General features: G+C 39.2%; 1 protein-coding gene across 1 annotated transcript in view; it reads left to right on the top strand.

Annotated features, from left to right (window-relative positions):
- Window positions 1–17,783, top strand: part of HIBADH (3-hydroxyisobutyrate dehydrogenase) — an 85,801-nt gene extending 68,018 nt beyond the window's left edge. Inside the window, exons 5-8 of the mRNA XM_074574916.1 lie at window positions 2,854–2,987; window positions 3,554–3,630; window positions 11,283–11,439; window positions 16,785–17,783. Of these exons, the coding sequence (XP_074431017.1) occupies window positions 2,854–2,987; window positions 3,554–3,630; window positions 11,283–11,439; window positions 16,785–16,943 (527 nt within the window). The 3' untranslated portion in view covers window positions 16,944–17,783. The remainder of the gene's footprint in view (window positions 1–2,853; window positions 2,988–3,553; window positions 3,631–11,282; window positions 11,440–16,784) is intronic.
- The last annotated feature ends 6,103 nt before the right edge of the window (window positions 17,784–23,886 follow it).

Here is a 23,886-nt window from a genome sequence, read left to right as displayed (position 1 = left end):
GTGGTTTGAATAAAAATAGCTAGAGGAATGGAATGAAAATCATTGTGTTTATTAATGTAGCAATCTTTGCGGTCGTGTACATAGTAAACTGGTAGCCAACAAGATGACAATGACCAGTTTGTGTTAGCTCTGTTAGCTCTCTAAATCTAGGCTTTACTCTTAGCCCAGTTCCTGTGAGTTGCTTGGGGATGTGTCATTCAAGTGAGATTAAGGATTGGCTGCAAATATGGTGTCTCTCAACCTGAGCAGGAAGATCTTTACCACTGCAGGCATTTCAGTACCTTAACAGTGTTGTTCTAGGAGCTGCAGTGTTGTATAAATAGACTGACTGAGTTCTTATGAACGCTCCAGTTATGGGCTCACCAGTGCAAGAAAGATATGCGTGAGTCCAGCTAAGGGCCACAAAGATGATGAGAGGTCTGGAGCGTCTTCCATGAAGATAGACCAAGACCTGAGACTGTTCAGCACAAAGAGAAGGCCTAGGGAAGATCTTATCAATGTGTATGAAAAAGTAATGAAAGAGAATGAAGAAGAGGGAGCCAGACTCTTCCCAGTAATGCCCAGTGACAGGACAGGAGGCAATTGGTACAAATTAAAACACATTAAATTCCATCTGAAACACAAGATAGCACTTTTTTACTGTGAAGGCAGTCAAATACCGGAAGATGTTGGCTGTGGAGTCTCCATCCTTGGAGATATTCAAAAGCCGACTGGTCACAGTCCTGGGCAAGCTGCTCCAGCTGACACTGCTCAAGCAGGGGGGTTGAACTACATGTTCTTTAGAGGTCCCTCCAACCCCAACAATCCTGTGAGTCTGTGATTCTAGGTTGTAATATAGGTTGATCAACCACTTCATCAGTGGGAGCCCCTTTCCTCTGTTGCCTATTTTCATATAATTGGTAGGTATTTAATTTTTGAGACCTTGATCTGTCAAATGTGTCTGAAATTCCCCAGTGACTTCAAAAGATGGTGCGTGTTCGAAGGCAGGATGGGGGAAGTAAAAACTTGACAGATACAGAAAGTGGCCTTTATAGACAGTCACACAGAGACAGTGCATCGATTGAAATTTTTATGAGAAAGCAAACAAAAATTCTTCAAATTCTTCAGCATGGGGAGCTGCAGTGTAGCTGTCCTTGATGTCGGAAAGGAAGTCCTATACTGACCACTTCATTCTTTACCTGTGACACAGCAGTTACATGGACTTAAGGCTTTAAGTTGAGAAAAGCTCTGATTAGCCTGCTATGGTTGCCCACTTTAGCAGAACTTTTTGTGCACAAACTTGGTTGCCATGATGGGTTCATTATGGCCTTATTTGTTTTCTCTTTCTATTGTTCTTTATTGCATAATTTCATTTATTAATGGGGAACAAGGAAAGCAGAAATGTCCCGTTTAAATGGGATATACTTCTAACAGAATAACATTTTTGCTATTTGAGGTTAGATTGGGGGTTTTATTTGATTGTTGTTGTTTGTTTGGGTTTTTTTTTTAAATAGAAGCTCTATCTTCAACTGATAAGCTTTTTAAGAGTGCATTTTCATTTGTCGCTATACAACATCTAGCTCAGTGAAGGCAGTTCCAGTTACCCTCTGGAAACTATTTCAATAAAAACATTTATTAATGTTTATTATGGTAGCTAATTGGTGACAAAGAACTGTGAATCATAGCTGGAGAGCAACCTGACTTACTGTAGAAACAAAATGGTCTACCATGTGGAAGAAGAATAAACTGTTTCACTTGGATATTCTGTTTGTGAGAACGCTGTACCTAGTTGAGCACGTTTAATTTCAAAGTAGATTGTTATCTGCAGATGTACATCCTAACAGGCCAAAGTTTGATGCATAACACAGAAAATGTATATTGGCTGTGCTTCTTGTGTAAGTGAAAAATAGTGAGGATGCTCATATATTCATCAGTTTGGGCCAAATTTTCTTAGCAGTTCTACGTATTAAATGCTGAGGATGAGGAGATTAAGGATGGATGAGTAATTCATATTAGAATTGGGCTTCTTTTAGAATAGAATATTTCATGGAGGTGATAAATATCACATGAAAAAATTGCTGGATTTGTGTTTAGAAACTGTATAATCAAAGAACTATGGTGTGTGCTTACTGACCTGTGTTAAAGACAGGACAGACTTACGGGAATAAAACTGGGAATAGTGTGTTTGTGTATGTGTGTGAATCATTTTTATATTTCTTTTTACGTAGTTCTTTACATAATTGTATATTTGTTACATTTATGTGTAGGAAACTAACCCAGCGTTTCTCAAATTAAGTAGAATTTTGCTTCAGACTAGAAACATAATAAACTGTGGAGATTCAGAAGGTTTGATTTTATATGCCTGTGTCTTTTAGATGTTCGATTACATGAAAATCAGGAAGCATTGATAAAAATTAGCCTAGATTTGGAAAAGCTGATAAAAGCAGAGTTAACTTTGAGCAATAGTTTGTCAATAGTCATATGCAATGAGTAGTTTGATAAAACAAATTTTATTTAGTAATTCAGATACAGTGAATTTTGTGGGGTGCGAAGTTGCAGGAAGGGTTGATTGTTTCTTCATATGGAACTATAAAGAGTGACGTTGCTGGTTTTCTGTAAGTCTTGCGAATTGTTTAGCCACCAGTATGCCTGAAAGATAAGGTGGCTTTATCTTCATCAAATGTTTGAGAATAAAGATCTCTGATCTGGTAAGTACTGGGACTACAGACTTACTTTACATAGACTTAGAGAGGTTCATCATAAGTGAAGTATTAAGCACATAAATTTTACATCATCAGACCCTTACTGATAAGATAAAGTATTTAAGGTTTTTTTTAAGATAGTGATACTGAATACAACGTTGACTTGATTCAGGTGTTGGAGCTGCTCGAGCTGGAAACCTTACTTTTATGGTTGGTGGAGTGGAACAAGAATTTGATGCTGCAAAAGAGTTGCTGACATGCATGGGTTCTAATGTGGTCTACTGTGGAGAGGTTGGAACCGGACAGGTAATGCCTCCTGAGGGGTTACTAGTTATCTCAGTCTTTTATTTTTGTTGCTTTGTTTTTCTTTAATGATACCTACTCTTTTATTCCAGAACTAAGTGCATGATTGTGTACCTTCGTACTTGTTTGCTTGTTTACTCGTCTTCAACAATATGTTTAGAAAATAATCTCATGGCATTCTTCTCCAGCACATTGTATAGCTGGAGACACCACAACATCTGACTTGGTGCTTCTCCATATTGGCTTGTTGAGATTATACTTCTTAGAGAACACAGGTTTTTAATTGTTCTTCTAAATTTATGTTCTGAAGGACAAAGAGCCCCTATATGCCATATATACTAACTGAGCTACTGTACTAAGAACAAAAGTATTTCCTAATCTCTGAAGGAACCATAGGACAGTTCTCATTGACTTTATACTGTTGTAGATCTGTGCTTACTGGTGCTACCTTTAGAAGAGAGCTGTCAGAACATATTTGATCATACTGTCTGGGAGCTGGTTAAAGAAGATTCATACATGATAGCTCTATGAAAATGCAGAAACTAATTGACGATTTAACTTACTTTCAGGCTGCAAAGATCTGCAACAACATGCTCTTGGCCATCAGTATGATTGGAACTGCTGAGGCGATGAATCTTGGAATCAGGTTTGTTTGATTTTTGTATTGGATTAAAGCATTTTTTGTGTGTTAACAGTTTTCGTGGTTTACGGTTGACTTTTGCTGGGACAATGGTTAGATAGCATAGATAAACCATAGATAAAGCCAGAAATTCTCTTATAAATGCTAAAGGGATTATTAAACTAAAATAAGACTCTTCAGAACAGGAATATTCTCTTGTATTGGCTCTACAGGTTGTTGCATTCTGCATCTGAAGTTAAGAGTTTATTTGTTCTGGTGTAGTACGATGTACAATAACGTTTGTCTTGCATTATAAACATGCAGAGGTTATATAGAGGTAACTGTTTGTATTCTAAGCTAATATACAGTGTATTCAGAGTATTATACTCCTGTATGGCTCTTTTTGGCTTTGTTTACTTAGTTAAATTGTTCCAAAATATATTGTGAAGTAAAACTTCTAGTACAGTATGTATATCAAATTAAGATCAAAGCATAAAAAAGAAATCTGCCTTCCTGTTTGACTTTACTACTGCAGTTTGTCCTGATTGCCAAAACTCCTACTTTGTCAAAAAGCTGCAGTATGCTCCACTACACTCTTGTCAATGCTAAGGGTACTATTTCTTTTCTATCAGGTGATGCACCTGACTTATAAGTGGTAGTATATTCAAACAAAATTCATGGATTATTTATCTGCATAGTTGCATCCTGAAAATTGGCCTGCTAAAACTACAAATATTGTAGATGCTTATCAGCTGGGCTTTAGACCATGTGCTCATGTGGATTTGATACAATATAAAAACAGCAAGAGGGCATCAAATATTTAAATAAATAAAAAAGAATGCCTACATGTGCGCACAAACACGAGGCAATGTAATGGATTCACATTTCCTCTTAATTACCATATCAAGATGCAGTTGTTTTATTGAATTGCCCTTGTCTCAGATGTTAGACTATCTTGACCTATTAAGTTGTCATGTTGTAATTGAGATAAAAGAGGAATTTGCTTTGCATCAGTGCTAATTGGTTTATCAATATCCTGTACCATTTACATTTTAAAATTGAGAGTCTGTAAGATACTGAAGCATGTCTGCATCAAGCCATAATAAAAACAGTAGTATTGTAAACAACTATTGTAATCCACTGTAGTGTAAAGCTTTCATCAGGTTCTATTTTGAGTCATGGTTTGCTTAATAAAACATATGCAACTGATTTTTCATTATGTTTTTATCTACATTTGTAAGAATGATTAGAGTTAAAATTGACAATAAAATAAAATCAAGAGGTTCGGAAGACAGATATTCCAGGCATGTAAGCCCTGTGCAGAATGAATTGAGGTCTGCAGCCGCTGTAGCTTGAAGGTGTTTAGAATTTTCATTTTTCATTTTATCCATTTCCAGTTCAAATTTTGGCCAAATTTGTATTCAGCATTTATAAGCAAAAATCCAGTGTGAAGGTGGCAATACACAAACCTTCCTACCCTACAATGACGGTAATCAAAAAGGAACTCTGCTTGTTGTAGAAGAATCCTGCTGATTGTAACCTGAATTATATGAAGAGCAGAATCTCAATTAGTCCAAAACTGCATGAGGTTTAAGACAGAGGCTGTAATTTAAAGCCTTATGAAGTATTTCAGAACCCTTGCATTGATTTTAATGTGCTGTGTTTTAAATCCTGGAGAAGATTACTTCTGCTTATAACTAGAATAAGAGCTTTCCACTTTTGGTGGGTACAGATTTCTAATGTGCAAGTTAACAGTTGTAATTCTTATTATTAGAAGTTTTCCTATATCAATAAATTTATTGGATTTTTTTTTTTAAGACTAAGACTCAAAGGCTAGTGTGGCTGCCTAGTCTGGAGAGTGTAGGAAGCTGAACTTGATTTATTAGATTAATGCATATCTGGTGAAGAAAATCTGACTCTGACCTAATAATGGTAAAGGACACTGGATATCTAAAAAATTCATAATGGGAATTGTGGAGCTTAGACATGTTCTTAACTTTTAGATAGAATATAAAATATCTTCATGTCATACATTGTGTATTTCTACTACATCATTTAAATCTTGAGTTTTAGGGACTTTGGATAATTAATTATTCAAAATATTGCTGACTGAACTAGATTTAACTAGAAAGTCCTATTACATCACCTTCCAGAAACCAATATATGCTCTGAGCTTGAGTCTTCAAAACAGTGTGATATTAATTCTATTAATAAACCACTTCTTCTCTAATGTTTTCATAAACCATGCAGCCTAAATTTTCATTTTCTGAAGCAGTGAGTTACGGTTTTATTAATTTCAGACTTTTAAATGACATCCACTATTGTTTTATTTATTTTATATTTGAAATTATATAATTTTTCCAGACTTCAACATAAGTAGCAAATAGCGCGTGGTGAGGAGGAAGGAAAACTGACATTACTGAGCAAAAATTCCACAATAAACTCCCAGAAAAACTGGCAATATTGCTATGTAATTTCTGCATTGGTATTACACTTACTTTTCTACTTTACTCTAACATCATCTTCATTTACTAATCATCTTCATTTACTAATGAAGATGTCCATTTTCACTGGAAGTGATTTGGTTTAGATTGCGTAACTAATTTTTAAAAAAATTCCATCCTGAATTCTGACCACTGAAATGCTTGCTTTGTTTTGTTTTTCCATTAATTTCCTGATGCTTTAGGAATGTTGCTACTGAAAGTTAGGAGGTGTGGCAGACATTCTGGATGTGAATTCACATTTTCATTTGCATTTTCTTTTTTTGTAGCATGATAGTGCAACTTGTGTGGTTTGTGGTCCCTTCAGAAACCACCTGCCCAGACTTGGGGAAGGGCTTATGTGGTGACACAAGATAGGACAAGGTTTCTTAATATGCCTGGGCTGTAAGGCATTAGGAGAGCAATAAGGGCTCTGTGGCAATAACCTCACTGCAAAATCACTTTTGTGCTTCCAACAGTAGAGGAAGTCGTCTCTACAAGGAGGGAGTGTGGTAGCACCCAGATATAGGTCAAAAGCTGCAAATACAGCTCTTTCACAAGCAGTTTTACTGTATATGGATTTGTGCCTGCTTGCTTTTTTAGATATATAAAGTGGAAAGACGGTAAAAGAACTTTTTTCCTCTGAGGCTGAGTCTAAACGTAGTTTCAGCCTCTAGATCTGGTTTCTGTGAGCATTCCTGGGCTGTAGATGGAAGACATGAGCAGGAAGGGGAATCAGCAGTGTAGAGAGGAATATGTGCCGCAGGCTGAGGGATGATTAGCCCTGGGCACATCCCTACTGCAAATTTTAGAAAGAGTGCCCTGAAAAAGAATTCCTCCAAGAGCACTGTGGCTCTGCTGTTTTCAGCATGGGGCTAGAGTAAAGTCTTGTGGAGGTTATTAATGATATTTGAAAGCATTTACTTTGTTGAAAACACCAATAGCAAAGTCATTTTTAGCTATGTTACAAGAGTCCTAATCATAGAATCATAGAATCATTTAGGTTGGAAAAGACCCTTGGGATCATCGAGTCCAACCATCAACTCCACTCTACAAAGTTCTCCCCTACACCATATCCCCTAACACCACATCTAAACTACTCTTAAACACGTTCAGGGATGGTGACTCCACCACCTCCCTGGGCAGCCTATTCCAGTGTCTGACCACTCTTTCTGTGAAGAATTTTTTCCTAATGTCCACTCTAAACCTACCCTGCTGCAGCTTGAAGCCATTCCCTCTTGTTCTATCACTAATTACCTGTGAGAAGAGACCAGCACCAGCCTCTCTACAATGTCCTTTCAAGTAGTTGTAGAGAGTGATGAGGTCTCCCCTCAGCCTCCTCTTCCTCAAACTAAACAGTCCCAGCTTCTTCAGTCGCTCCTCATAAGATTTATTCTCCAGGCCCTTCACCAGCTTCGTTGCCCTCCTCTGCACTCGCTCCAGCACCTCAATCTCTCTCTCATATTGAAGTGCCCAGAACTGGACACAATACTCAAGGTGTGGCCTCACCAGTGTTGAGTACAGGGGGACAATCACCTCCCTCCTTCTGCTATTTCTAATACAAGCCAGGATGGCATTGGCTTTCTTGGCCACCTGGGCACACTGCTGGCTCATGTTCAGCCACTTGTCAGTTAGAACCCCCAGGTCCTTTTCTGCCAGGCAGCTCTCCAGCCACACTTCCCCAAACCTGTAGCGATGCATGGGGTTGTTGTGGCCCAAGTGCAGGACCCAGCACTTGGCCTTGTTGAAGCTCATACCGTTAGCATTGGCCCATTGATCCAATCTATCCAGGTCTCTCTGTAGAGCCTCCCTATCCTCATGCAGATCAACACTCCTGCTTAACTTGGTGTCATCTGCGAACTTACTGATAATAGACTCTATGTCCTTATCAAGATCATCAATAAAGATGTTAAACAGAAATGGTCCCAACACTGAGCCCTGAGGGACACCAGTTGTGACCAGCCGCCAGCTGGATTTAACTCCATTGACCACCACTCTTTGGGACCGTCCATCCAGCCAGTGCTTGATCCAGCAGATCATATGCTCATCCAGGCCGTGAGCAGCCAGTTTTTCTGCTTGAATATTTGCAACTTCATGTGGTATTTATCCAAAGCACCTTGGGATGGGAAACTCAACAATTCAGCTACTTCAGTTGTTACACCTTAAAATGAGACCAGGACATGTCTTTTTTTGTGAGATGCCATTTCAGTTTTTCTGTTTGTTCCAGACTAAACTCTTGGAGGAATGTATGAAAATTTCAGCACATTCTTTTATCAAAGCTCAGCAAAACTTGAGTTTGATCAGTGGCTTGAAGGGATCCTATTTCAACCATTTTTTTGTTATGTGTGTCCGTTGCTGAGTTTCTGCTGTTCAGTTCATTAGCAATGTTATTGAAGAAGCATTGATTTGAGGGAAGCAATTGTTTTTGCTCTATTATAAGTACAGTTAATACATGAACTTCTTTTCTGCTTATAAGGGAGAAGAACATTTTGGTAATTGTAAATTCACACGCGCATGCACAAGCTCTTGCCACGTCCAATGGCAAGTTGTTATGGGGACTGGCAGACTGTCATCATTTTGATAGCTTGAGCAGTATATCTCTTGAACAGCAATGGAGCTCTTATGCAGAGAGTATCATATGTTCCCAGCCAATTTACAGGGAAACAGCAATAACATTTTATCATGGTTGAGAGCCCAGTAGCTGCTTCCTATTAAACTTGCCCTTTCAGATACCTGTCTTGGATTAATTTGTTGATTTCAAATGGAAACTCAGTCTTCTCCACTGAAGCATGACTTTCTAGGATAGACTCTCACTGAATGACAATTACTGTATATTCTAGCTGGTTTCAGACCATTACAAGCTTTGGGCACAGTGGAAGACAGAGGACTTCTTCAGTAACTGATTTTAATATATGTCTAATTTTAACTGTCAGTTATATATGCACCAGTGGATGAATCCTCAGAAAGATGAAATGCAAAGCACTTCTAACTTGCTCTTATTAATGATACACTTGCTGCAAAGGAGAAAAAAAAATAGGTTCAGGTCTCCTGAAGAGAATCTGCATGGTGTTTAAGAGCAACGAAGTTTGAAGAAGCAGGGATTTAAGCTGACACTATCTTCCTTTTTCTTTTCCTAGAGCAAAAATATGCCAGATCTAGTGCAGACAATATTTTCCATATCTGTATAATACACATATATCTTTTAAAGTATACTTTCTCAGAGAGGTAGTTGGAACACTGTGAGAAGAGCATTCATTCTTCAGGAGGGTTATATGCATTTTGAACTAATAAGCTCTCTGTCTTGCGGTGTACTCACAGCTGTAATTACGGGCCTCTGCACGCAGCTAGATACGGCACAAGCAGGCACTACACGGCTAAAAATACTGATCTGGATGTAACAAAGATAAGGAAACAAACAAGCCAAGAGATTTGATTTGGTCAAAAAAGCAACCTCTGTGTATTGGAAAGCTCAGGCATTGTCTGCTCCCAATGCATTTTTTTTAGATGACAACAATAAAAGCCTTTATTCGGAGTGGTTCTTCATGAAGACTTTGATGCACACTATACAAGGTGAAAGTACAATTAAAATACTGTGAAAACATATCAGTGCTGGAAAATACGTTTTTTTTACATGAATGGCAGTTGAAAGAATTCAGTTGAGTCAGAGGATTGGAAAAAAATGGGGAGGAGAATAAAGCTTGATCCCATTCAGGCCAGCAGGGGACTTTCCATTGAATTCCAGGGGCTGCTGCAGCAAGTTATGAATAAGACTGCACAGCAGTAATGCTAAAAAGCTACCTTTGCAGCACAGAAAGAGATTCTGCTTTGCATTAGGAGGGCAGAACTGCAGGAAACGTGCTGTTATGGGAACAGGAACCATGCTGTAGGGCCCACTGTCTTAAATGTATTTTTTCGAATCTGAAATGCCTACTGAAATAATAGGCATAAATTTTACCAACTATTCGATTGGTTAAGAGCTTTACTTACCTACACATTAAAACCTTGAGCAGCACAGTGCCTGGAATCAGTGTTAGGATCCCCATGGCTATGGAGATCTGCAAGAAGTCTGTGGTGTAAGAACTAATGTAGAGTGTTGACTTCTACGAAGGTTAAAGCTCAGCTGGAACTGTGTGGAAAAGGCATTTTATTTTTAACATGTTTGCTTGTCCATGGCAAAGTACGTTGTCATATATCCCTTTTAAAATGTCCTTTTCTCATCTTGGATTGTTATTGGAGATAATTCCCTTGCTTTCTTCTTTGTCATGAGTGTAAATGCGTACAGGGCGGATAAGATGCTGCCACTCATTGTTGCTATAAATGTAATTCATGTAAAATTACACATACAACTTTATATCAGCATAAATGTGAATCCATAAGAGGATTAATTTTCTATAGTATTGAAGTACTTTCAGAGTCCATGTTGAGCAGCAGTTTATGCCATCAGCTCTGTGATAGAACAAATGACGTTTCTACTTGGACAAGCTTTGTTTTATCAGGATCAGTAACCTTATCAACGGTTGACCCGGAACTATAATGTATGTTTGCGAATAGATAACATATGTCACAGTGAGAGGCAGGCTTGCCACCTAAGCAGGAGTGTATAATGAAGATTTAATAATAGAAAAGCAAAGAATGTGCAGTTATATACCATAGTAATATTTTTTGAAAAGTGTAGTGGTTTTGTTCACTTATTAGAGCAGGATCATCATTTCCATTGTCTTGCTTACATCAAAAATGCATGAGTGTGCACATATAAACCCATTGCACAAGTACTTTCACACTGCCACATTTGCTTGTGAACTTTTTGCTTTGTTCTGCTTTAAAGAATATGATTTTGATACGAAGAACAAGTATGTGACCTAGTGGGCAGGAGAACAGAGAATGTGTTTTAGTAATTGAAATACAAGGGAACTGCTGTTCTCAGAGTTCTTTGTTTTGCTTGCACTTTCAAAATTGCTAGGTGAAGGGGATTTACTTAGTGCAGAAGGAGAAAAAGCTCTGAAAACCTGCTGCTTAAACAGTGAATTGATGTTCTTTAATTTAAGAGACAGCATCCCTACCCCCAATATCAATACTGTGTCATTTTTCATGACTTATAATAAAGGGAGAGAAATGACGCTAGGGTCCTAAGATATAAAACAAGTCACCCATGTCTTGTGCATTTTGACATTAACACTTCTCTTCCTTGACCTTTGACAGATTAGGCCTTGACCCAAAGCTGCTGGCCAAAATCCTAAATATGAGCTCAGGTCGCTGTTGGTCAAGCGACACATACAACCCTGTTCCTGGAGTGATGGAAGGAGTACCATCTGCTAATAATTATCAAGGTGGCTTTGGAACAACACTCATGGCTAAGGTACATAATACTTGCGTGTAAATTGTGTACAGTTGCTTCTCTCTGGGCTTCTAGCGAACATTTTTCTCAGTGAAAAATTATGATTATAGGGAAATATGCGTGCATGAACAGAGTGGAATCCAGCCTCTTACTGTAGCTCTAAATTAATGAGTTGTGTAGGCAGCTTTTCCTTAGCCTCCAGCCTCTTTCTAGCTACTATTACTTCTGAGCCACTCAGTGAGATTATATGTGCTGTCTTTTTAAATTCTGCCTTAATCCAGGAGTCCTGATGGATTTGTGTGTATGGCACGTGTTCAGCAAGCCATTTAGGTGCCTCTTGCTGACTAGAATTTAGGACCCTAAACTCAAGAGAGCAATTTGGGGAAATCCAGGTGACCTAATTAGGTGTGAATAGTGGCATAAGCATCTAAGATTTTGAGCCCAATCTATTCCAGATACCTTAAACTGTGCTACTGGACATACACTCTCCCCTTGCTTGCTATGCCAACTGCTTATGTGCTTGTCTTTCTGCCTAAGGGCATTTGGAATGCAGAAGACAGACAGGTCTCAACCCACACCCCAGCAGACTGATATTCTGCAGGTATCCACACCATTCTGTGAGCTCTCCTGAAATGTCTTTGTTGGTGGCAGAAGTAGTGCTTCTTATGAGTAATAACCTAGTAATCTAAATTTTTTGTCCATGAAGTGGGAGATCTGGGTTTTAGGTCCATCTCAGCATGAGGAAGTTGTAACCTACAGCTGTCCCATCCCAGGAGAGTACACTTATTGCCATGCTCTTGGCTGTTCTAGGAAAAGCACTGCCCTGAGTCACTCTGTGGTCAGGAAAGCTAAGCTCTTAGAGGCCAGACGAAAGTAGGCAAGGAGGTCAGGGCTCTGCATCCCACTGATGAGGACACACAATTGGAGGAAGGAGCTATAGAACTCTGACTCTTCAACTACTTCTGCATTTGATTGCCTAAAGTAAATCATAAAACCATCCCTGGAAGAGATCTGTCATCTAAGCATGTAAGTGCAGGAAATGTCACACTGAATATTAGTTTCATGGCAATACCGCCCTGAGGGAGGCATTTGAGTTCATATAGGACAGGTTTTGGGAATACCAGTTTATGAGCGCTCCCAGTTGGTTAGGCTTTCTGGCCATTTTCAGCTATTCCACGTACAGTGGAAATTAAGTGCTTAAAACTACAGCAACATTCTCAGAGCTGGTGATCAAACTCAGATATTGCCATGCAAACCTCCACAGTGCTGGAGTTCCTGTATGTAATACCTGCCAAGTGATACTGTTCCTGTCATTTTGCAGTTCATTTATGTCAATTGGTGTATTTGCATATTCAGAGGAATTAGCCAAATTCTGTCCAGAGTGGGTCCAGACTGTTTTGCATGTAGTAGCACCAAAAAATTTTGCTGATGCAGCATGGCTTAAAACCCCAGTGGTTGGCCTGCTACATTTTATGTTTATGGACGAACAACCTGGAGCTTTCATTTCTTTTGAGGGATGTGTTAAAATACTGGAAAGCAGCAGTTTTTACGTCATGTTCGTGTCATTGAAGATAGGGGACAATAAAATGTTATTTAAATTATTGATTTATAAAATGTGTTAGGTTATTGTTTGGAGTTTGCCAGGCCTGTTGATTAGAGATAAGCAATTTGATTTTGGCACAGTGTCAAAGCTCTTGTTTCCATCTTGTGTGCTGTGTTCAGAATCTGTTCTGCCTGTTGTACCCTGTTTCACCCTGCAATCTCTGTTCTTATGATTCATAACTCTTGTCCAGAATAACCTCATAATATAAAGTGGATGGGGGTGCATATTTCCTTCCCTTCCTTTTAAATTTCTCTGTAAAGGTTTTTTTTTCTTTAATTTTGGTCTGCTTCTAAGAGGGACCTTCATGTCCTCTGGAAGCTGCCTTAAAAGATCTTCCTTTCATTGGAGGAATAGCAGCTTGGCTTGCACTTGTTGAAACTGCCAGCTTTTGGTTATAGAGCATCAGTGATAACTAAGAGGAGAGTTCCTCAGAGAGGCTTGTAATTGCTGTTCACCTCTTCTGACTATGCCCCTCCTGCCAGCCCTGCCTGACAGGCAGCCTGAAGATGGCCTTTTTTAGGCTGGAATCCTCAATAAGGAGAGATGCTAAATTCCTCTCATGCCTCTTGAACAATGCTGTTGTTCTATATAGACAGAAGATTACTTGAATGAGTAAGTAACCAAGACAGAGCTGATCATATTCAAGGTATTATTTGGCGTAGTGGTGACCTCTTTTAAGACATTTTAGTTTGTGGAAAGGCTTTTGCTACTATCCCTTTCATCCTGGTATATGACTTAAACAGTTTGTGAATTGTTTGAGTTGGGGACTTTTTTTTCTGTGAAATACAGAGCATGCTTTTGCCACTTAAGAAAAAAGAAAACCTATATTCAAAGGAGAAGGAGGTAGGTACAACCCTGAGGTTGAGAAGAGAATACTCCATAATGAAAACATCTAAGAGTGACTCAGTAACACACAGTCCCTAAACACAGTTACTAAACTTCAGGTTACTGCTCACATATCAGATGTGGCAGAAGTCAAAGGCTTTCTTAAAAGCATTTTGTCACCAGTGGCTTTCTCAGAGCCAAAGGATCCTTATTTTAAGTGTTTGGGTCAGAAAACTTTGTCAGACATCTCTGAAAAGCTCTTCAGTCTTGAAATCTGACAATGAAACCTAGAATTTAGTCAACTTAATGTGAAGAGTGCTCTAAAGATTTTGCATTTTTAAAGTCTGGTTTACTTCCCTTCACTGTCTTTGTGTCTGAGGCATTGCAGGCCTTTTTCATTCGCAATTCAGTCTTTCATTTGCAGCACAGTTGCTAATCAAATGTCTTCTTTGAATCCTGAGAAGAGATAGATTTATATCATACTATTCTTGACTCATGTCAAGACAGCCTTTGAGTTTTATTCTGAATGGAAGAGTTTCATTTACATCAACTGCAAAATGAGTCCGAGGAACCAGGTGTTTCCAAAGTGAGCATTTTTTTGCTTTTTTTAAAATATGTTGGCAGCTGTGTCCTGAAAGAGAATCTGTTTCCCTATTCCAAGCTGAGAAAAAGTGGTTAGAATAGTAGGTACAGTGAGACATCTGGAAGATGTTGTCAGTTCCAAAGAGTATGAGAGGAGCCATAAACTATGCTCTGATTTTTACTTTTCCAAAAGGGTCAGCAAAGGGCAAATTTCTTTCAGAGCTGTTTTGTACTATTTTTCACTCAAGGAATCTCCAACCTCAAGAGAAAAGATGCAAAATACTTCACAACTTAAGCTAAAGATAAGCTTTACTTACATTTTGTAATTTTTTTTCCTTCAAAGCTCTAATTTATAGAACGGAGTTTAAAGAACCAAAACAACCTTCCTGCCCTTTGGAGTAAGGAGTCCTTGTCCACTTAATTATGGAGATGCTGTCTGATGTTACAACCATCTTGGAGCCAGACTTTCATTATTAAAGTGAACACACACGATTTATGAAATTGTATTTGTGCTAGCAGTCTGTTCAGAATTTTCAGGGATTGCCTCTGTGAATGCCTCTTCAGAGAGAAACAGATCACGATCACCACTACTAAAACCAAGCATCTTCACTAGGTGTTAGATGATTTTGCCGTTCTACTCTTTCATGATGTGATTTAAGCTTTGTTGAGTAACATGGATAATATGGCAACAGGTTTCAGAAAGAGGGTTTAGAAGAGGCTAGGAATATGTGATGGAATATCTTACTGTAAGTGAGGTTAAAGTAACTGTTCCTAGATTTATCAGGGCATTAGTCTTTCAACAGAATTGCTAGGCAAGAAGGAATGATCTGCCCAGATGCAGATGAAGAATATTTTGGATCCTGTGACATCTGATAAGTATGTTTTTCCAATTTTTCTAGACCTTGAAGTCATTCAAGGGTAATAGGAAGAGTAACTATAATTCCGATTTGTATCAGAATGACCTTTATAGAGCCGATTTACAGATTGAAGTGACATTTAGAGAGTAGAGTAAGATCTTGAATTTCCTTGTGCTAATTCAAATCCAGACACATAGAAAGTAAAGACCTGTCTTGTAAGTCATCCCTGAGAAGCCAAAGGTGCTCTTAGCAGTACTACAGTCTCTCAGTTCTTCTGTATCAAAGATTTGTTATTTAAAAAAAATAAAAACACAGCAAATTCTATGAACCACCATGTTCCTGGATGGACAGAAAATCCAGGCACTTCCTCATAACGCCTGAGAGGTTCTTTTGCAACTTTCTTGGAACGTGGACCGCAAAATTGATTCCTCTAGCAAGACCTTATAAAGGCAACCTTAAGTCCAAGCATTACTTTCATACTTAGACAAGAGATCTGTTTATGTATCCAGGTCCTTGTTAGCTTTTCCTTCTTTGATTGGTTTCGTGTCTGATTCAGCTTAGAATTCAAGACATCCTCCAGCCTAGCTTGTCATTTCTGTCCAGCATGCGTGCAGCCGACTATTTTTAGCTAACTGTGGTTAGTCATAGTGCCTGGTACTTGCCTTTGAGTTCTGTCCTGTTTATTTCAGATTATAGCTGTAGTTGACCAAGGACTCTTGGAGGACAGGTTCCAAATTCATCCTCTTTGCAACCTCCCCTGCTTCTTTCCCCAAAATTTGGTGCTTAAAAATGCAGTAGAATTATTCTCTGTATCCCTTTATCTTCAAGATTTGTAGCAGACCCAGGACAGTCCCCTAAGGGATTCTTTGATACATCCTTCCAGTTAGGCTGCAAACCATTCATATTCACAAAGTGGCCTATGCCTCTCATTTTGCTATTAACTGGTCACGTTACAGTAAATATATGTAGGCTAAGTGGCTTCAATTTTGTTGTTATTCAAATCCCTCCTGCTTGATTTTTAACCTGTTTTTAGAAAGAAAGATGTCCTCTTTCCCAAACAAGAAAACAATGCAATTAGAACCTATGTGAAATGCTTAAGTGAATAGCCAGGGGAATTTGGGGTTTGGAGATGACATAACAAAGTGGGGGAAAAGAGTCTGAGTATTGCTGCCAGGTTATGTAGTGATCAAGAATCTTAAAATTCCTCCTCTCCGGAAGGAGGTCGCATGCCTTGCAAAGTTTGGGGTTTTTCTGTTGAATAACAGTTACTGTTTAAAAATGAAAAACTAAACAAGGCTTCCTTCTTCCAGGACGGAAATTTTAAGGCTGGAGTATTGTATTTATTGGCAGTAGAGTTCTCTTCACAATGGAAGTCAAATAACCTATAATATGTACTTGGCTATTTATATCCTTGTTGTTTCTCCCCTGACTTTTTCTCTTTTCTCTTTCCTTCCGTTTTTCCTCTCTGCCCTATTCCTCCCTCTTCTCCCTCCCCACAGGATCTTGGCTTGGCCCAGATTTCTGCCACCAACACAAAGACACCAGTTCCTTTGGGATCCCAGGCACATCAGATCTACAGGATGATGTGTGCAAAAGGCTATGCCCTAAAAGACTTCTCAGCTGTGTTCCAGTTTTTACGTGAGGAGGAAAACTTGTGAGCTGTCCTTTGGAAATGGACACAATAACAAACCACATTTTTTTATCCTGATAGCCCGTTTGAGAAGTATGTGAGTTTAATCAAACACTGTGCATACTGATCCCATACAGACTAATCATCTTTGGTTGTCTAGATCACAGCGAACTCCAGGGTTTTTTCATAATTCTTGAAAAAGCAAGCCAGAGGAAAGGATTGTTTGGCAATTAGCCAGACGGTGATTTCTTCTTTCTTTTTTTTTAAGAACCGTCAAAGTTTTTTTTTTCCTCTAGATGCAATAAATAAATATTTTTTTTATGAAACACTTAACTGTTTGCATATAAAATAACTTACATTATGGCTATAAACTTAGGTGAATCTTGAATAGTAAGAGAATGTTATATAGTGATTTTATGATATATAGTGATCTATTAAAGTTTAAAATGAATACTTTATGGAAAAAGGGAAGATTTGTTCAATAAAGAAACACAGCTTGAGATGGATTGTTTTTTTCCTTGGACCTACCAGCCTTGAGTTGATCAGTAGTGAATTTTTCCTGGGATTCAGGTTGCAGATTAAATTTATAGGCACGTGTTTCTAAGTGGAGAGCTGTTACAGCATGTTTACCTGATAGACTTAGTTAAAATAACATAGAATGTGTGTCCCTCTTGTAAAGCTTCATTATTGTATTTTGCTAACCCAATTTTATATTTTCTTGTATTCTGTCACACATTTTCAGAACTCAAGAACAGCACTTACCAGAAGTTCTAACAAAGTGTACATTTGTTTTACGTAATTACTGAAGTATTTTAAATCTAAATAAACCCCATTATTTTGAAAAGAAATAAAAATCTATACTGGTAAATACTTGTTGTATGATTATTTGCTTCTTGTGTTGATGCACTCTTGTACACACACAATTAACCAAAAACTTGTACTAAGTGGTCTGATTTTTTAATGTGCTTGGTTTTCTACGGATTATCTTGCAAAACCAAGCTTTTCAAGAGCTCTTGTTGTGAAATGCAGATGGTACTATATTTTCATTCGTATTACCGTAACCATTCTCCATCTCCATGGTTTTGCAAAAGTACAGGTACATACTTGGCTTTATGGATGTAAATACTCATGCTGATTTCGCTGGAACTACTCACGTTCAGACTTACTTGCAGGCTCTAGGCTTAATGGTCAGTTACGTGTTTACATTCCTATTTTGGTTGTACGAAGGATCCTTTTATATATATGTGCACATTTGGGTAACAAAATGGTGTGCTTGAATTAGCTCAAGTCTGTGAATAATCTTCTGAGAACTTGGACATTATATTTTAACACATTAGTAACATCATACGAAGTCATTAAACAGTACTGGTTGATCTGTTCTCCTTTCAGTTTTCCTTGAAAACTGTTTGACATTCTAGGTTATTCAGGGATTTGGGGCTCATGAATGTTCTATATGAATGTAGGACTACTGGGAGAAATCTTACTTTTAAAAAATTGTTGGTCTCTCTTTTGGTAAAACTACTGTGTCTACAGGTTTGCATTCATTCCATGAAATTAGACACAAAACTACCTGCACTAAAAACTATTCAGATTGCAAAGTCAACCACTCAAGTGCTAGAAAATGCAGAAACATGGAATTATAGTTGCCGATGTGTGTTTTGACCTTTGATAACAGTATCACATACTATAACAATTTTTCCTATGGGACTCCTGCCTCGCATAATACAAAGGATGGACCTACGCTCATAATTAATTTGAGGTCATGTAGAGAAGGATGTTTTTGCCAGGAGGATCCTTGTTCATTTCCAAGTTTTATAATGGATGAGGTAAGGAACTGTGGGAGAGTCTTGGTTAAGTTTGTCTCCTCTGTATTTGACTTGGAGATCTGGCTGGCATCAGCAGGACTGCTGAGAGATGCTTCCTTCTGCTGTCCACCCCAGCATGTAGCAGCGTTTGCTATGAACGTGTTTGCCGGTAGCCCTGGGCTTCCCTGTGACCCTGGGCTTGCAGGAAGCATCATCAGTTGTTTTCTGAAGACATTATATGCACACATAAATGTTGGGACTTGTGGGGAAAGAGAATATACTCAGTGAGACACGCTCTTTGAGGCTTTTAGCTTCTGAAATCATAAAGCCTCTGTTAAGCATGTGGAAACTTCGTTGTTATTTTTATGTTTCTCCCAAAGGCTTGTAGCTTAGGCTTCCTGGGGTTCATTTCTCCTCCCCCACAACCTCTGAACAAATTTTAAATTCCTACTCCAAAGCACAGGGTGCTCAAGTTGGAGTAAAGGCTGCCAGAATGCTATTTTGGCAAACCAACAAAATGTTCTGTGGTCTCCTTCTTGGAGGAGGATGTTGGCTGAAATTAAAAACAAAACACAAAAAAAAACCCAAAAAAAACCCAGCTTCAGGGCAGACAGCCAGCATGTAAAATTTTAGAACAAGCAGTTAGTTTGGCGAAGTTAGAAACAACTTTTTAAATAAGTCTTATTATGGCAAGTGCCTTGAAACCTTTAATGATGTCCAATACCTGAAGCCAGCAATACAATTTATATTAGAATACACATTTTTTCCCTAATTCTGCAGGGGAATATTGTGTGACTGGATACATATCACGGTGGTGGTATTCATGCTAGCTATGGGTATTCTGTGTGTTCGTATGTATATAATGTATCTTTTGCTCCACATGGGGTACTTCTGGTCTATGGAAATTAAGCAAGTACTAAAACTATTGTCACTGCCAGAAACAGGTGTTGAAAACAGTAATTTGTTGAGCTGAACAGAAAGATTGTAAAATTGGTTGAATTTCTGCACTAATTACCTCCCAGTACATACACACAAATTAGGTGCAACAAATTAACTGCATATTTTGTAAATGTCCCAAAGGGAAACTTGAGGTAACTTCTTTTTAAATTAGTTTGAATGTTAAACTAGCCCTCCCATCATGCTTACTTTGGAAACTCACCTATATCAAATGCATTTATTGACTAACAGGAAAACATTGACAACCAATAAAAGTAGTGATGGTTTTAAAAAAAAAATTCTAAGCAGCCTTCTCTCATTTATGATTCAGTATAACCCATCTTAAGCAACTATTTTTGGTGGTCGTTTAACAGAGGAGGCCTTCTATTAAAATTGCTGAGTACTATATTGCTTTAACTTTATTTATGGCTCTTACAAGCCTCGGGAGGAAGAGGAGGTATTCTGACCAAGTAAAAGTATTATACGTGATATTCTGACTCTGCTTTAATCAATGGGAATTTTGCCATTAAGTACAATACTGCCAAGATTTCGCAGCGTGTGTTGAATGCCCGCGTGATTCCAGTGCAGATGTGGCCAGGATGCAGCTCTGGAGGAGCTCAAGCGCATCCCTTGTGGCAGGGATTGTGGTGCCACATTACTGGGCTCAGGATTACGAGAAGTTGGGGTGGTGGCTGTGAGAGGACGGAGCCGGCAGGAGGTGCTGAAGTTGATGTCACCAGTCTCCATCCCAGCCTTGTCCCAGGGTGGATGAGAGAGATGCTGAGGGGGGACAGAATAGCTGCTGTGCCTTCCTGCCTGAGAACAGAGCTGCCTGTCTTTTCAGTTGTTTAAATCTTACGGCTCTTTGCCACAAGAAGATTTATTAAACAGTTTATGGAACAGAAAGGCTGGGGCTGCCCCTGGACCAAGCAGAGAAGGGCTACCATCATACAAGGGCTACCGTGTTAATGCAGTAGATGTCTTCCTATGCTTTTAGTCCACCAGCAAGACCCATACCCAGGCACAACTCTGAGGGTACTAACTTCATTGGTAGTGATGCCTGTTGCTTTTGATATGTCTTTACATCATCATTATTGTCTTCTCCTCCTTCATATAAGAAGAGATGTAATTCGGCTTTTCTCAGGAGAAGCCGAGAATATTGTCTGTCTTTACAAGGCTGTCTAATAAGTTGTGGGAACTTTGATGCAATTTAGAAACCTCTGTTGTGTTTTCTTGGTGCACAACACGTAGAGGTAGGGTCCTCTGCAGTATTTTAGACTTGAGCTTTGATAAGACCCCTTTAATGTTAAGTGACATTAAAGAGGGAAGCCTTTTTATTGACTTCAGTATCAAGTTGTTAGAACTCTTACCACAAGCCTTGCAAAATTGAAAAATTATATTTCAGTAGTGGGAGAAGTTTAGTTCAACATCTACAAATTAGAATAAATGGTACGTTTGAAAAGCTTGAGCTTTCAGTAGCAAGGATTTCTTCGCCATTCTGTGCAACAGCATAATGGATGTATGATCTTTAAAGGCTGCCGGTATCTTTAAGATATGTTGCTTTCTGTATATGATTTGTCACAACCTGTCCTGCTGGCTGTCAGTTACACATGAATTTTTTCCAATAAAAATAATAGCAACAGTCACAAAGTTTTCTTAGGTGGACAGAAAATGAATAGTTTTATGGCTGGTGCGTTCAATAGATGTGTGACATGGAACTAGGCATCCATATGGCAGTGATTTTTGGGGGGGGTTGGCATTCATCATGGATTGTGAGCACTTGGGGTAAATTGAAACAGGTGGATAAACCTTTCTAAAGTACTAAATGTCTCATAACTACTGTATAATTAAAAGCTGTCTGGCTCTCTGCATTTACACCCAACTCTTCCTCTTGACCTTGACCCTGAGACGAGGTCTGGATTTTCATTTGAGGTCAGAGATAACTCAGTCTGTTTCTTCAGTTAGTTTTACCGAGCCTCTGTTAGTGTTGACAGTGTTCTGTTTGCTAAAGTAAATGCTATATGTGGAGATAATAAATGTGCTAACCTATGTTTCATGAAGTTCACTGATTTCAAAATTACTTGGAGTGCTGGACAAAAACAATGGAAATACAACTGATAAAAAGATAAGTTTGCATGTACCTGAAATGCAGCTACCCTGGAAAGAAATGCCCAAATCATTACAATACATTTCAGTCCTTACAGTATTTTTAGAAAAGAAATGAATTGTATTCTGTCTTGTTGAAATTCAAAGGAGAAACCAGACAAAAGTAATCGCCTTCAAATGTGGTCAGACATAAGCTTTATTTGGCCAGAATTGAGTGTTGCTGCTGTCTGTCTTCCAGTTTGAGCCGCATGACGAAACTAGCTTGGATTTCTGCAGGCGACTTGTAGCACCAACAGCCATTGGGAAGCAAGTGATGTGGAAAGTAACTTACAGAATAGATCTTAAAATCTCTGAGCTGCCTATTTTGTTTTGAGTGCTTTCTTCCAAATGATTTAGCGGTGTTAACTGGGCTGTAATCACCGGTTGCAGGCATACCTGAGCCAGCTGTAAACTAGCTTGTTTGCATATCTACAGCTCTCTAGTCCCAAGGGCTTTCCTGGGAAGCTGGGCAAATACTGGGGCAGCAATGCTGTGTAGACAAGCTGTTTCCAGTACCTAAAGTGGCTAGTTTGTGGCTAGCAATAGGAGGTCATTTTTGCTTTCCTGTCGTCATGCACGTTATTCTATTGCTCTCTACAACTACGTGGAAGGAGGTTGTAGTGAGATGGGGGTCGGTCTCTTCTCCCAAGTGACAGGCAATAGGACAAGACGAAACAGCTGCCAGTTGTGCCAGGGGAGGTTTAGATTGGATATTAGGAAAAATTTCTTCACTGAAAGGCTTGTCAACCATTGGAACAGGCTGCCCAGGGAAGTGGTTGAGTCACCATCCCCGGAGGTATTTAAAAGGTGTGTAGATGTAGTGCTGAGGGACATGGTTTAGTGGTAACTTGGCAGTGCTGAGTTAATGATTGGACTTGATGATCTCAAAGGTCTCTTCCAACCAAAACAATTCTTTGATTCTATGATTCTATTCGAAGGCTATAGAGCCTAGAAGCTCTCAGTGACCAATATTTAGTGGGCTAACACATTGGATGTTGTAGCTATTGCCTGTTTTACAGCATCATTTTGGCAGTCTGTGCCCTGTTGTTTCTTCCTCTGTTTGTACGATGCTGAGGGCAAGTCCCCTTGGTGTCGTGTAACTGTGTCAGGCAGCTGTCAGTCTGCAGGCCACAAAAAGGACTTATCTTCAGTCACTTACAGGTGATTGAAGCTGGAGTTTCAGACACGTGGGTTTAAGACATGAATTCCTCTGCATTTCTACATACAAGGTTTTAATACAAGCTCCAGCCTGTTTGAACCCATCTATTGCATGGCACCAAGAGCCCACAGTATGCCAGTTGGTTATTTTTTCCTGTATTTGACTGTTAGAGCTGCATTTGCTGTTCGTGCTCAAAAATAGCCAATTTCTGGTCCCTGTCAGGAGAAAGAGAGGAAAACACTGCTAAGCAAATGGAGATCGGCAGGTCACAGGGCCTAATGCCAACACATTACTCTCTCTGGAAAGCCACTGGATCCTGTCCTCATCTCTCGTTGCTGTGACTTTTCTCCTCTGCTGGTCCCTGGATAGATAACTCTGTTAGCTTATGTGATGGAGATGCAAATGAGGTCTGTGTTTAATAAAAGAGGAGGAGGAGGCAGCGTCTTGTGCTGTGTGACCTGCTAGGCCTATCAGGGGAAAGTGCTTCGTTGTAAAACAGATAAGGGAACCGCAATCCTCTCCCTCTGGCACCATGATAAAGACGGAGACACCGAGTCCGCAGGCGTCTTTAGATACCACCACTAAAGTCACAGCCAGCAGAATGTGGTTCCTGTCCCACATTGCACCACCCAACTCCACCGCCTGAGCAATAAACATCACACCAGCCTCTCCAAACTCTCCCTGGGGCCGCTTGTGGCTCTAGTTTTGGCAGCTTTGTCTGCCTTGGCCCTGGCTGCCTGGAATCTACTTCTGCGCTTCCTCCCGAAAATTCCTTTTCCAGTGCCGTGCCCGAGCTAACTGTAGGCCTTCAGTGTGCCTGCAAATAAGATGTTAGGTCTTACTTGCTTTCCATGTGCTCCCAATAGTGCCAGAAAGCACATAATGAATGTGTCTCCCTTGTTTCTTCCAGACTTAATAAGTAAATG

This window comes from Larus michahellis, chromosome 2 (assembly GCF_964199755.1).
Source record: "Larus michahellis chromosome 2, bLarMic1.1, whole genome shotgun sequence".
Classification (NCBI taxonomy): Eukaryota; Metazoa; Chordata; class Aves; order Charadriiformes; family Laridae; genus Larus; species Larus michahellis.
This window is presented reverse-complemented; position numbering and strand designations above follow the sequence as displayed.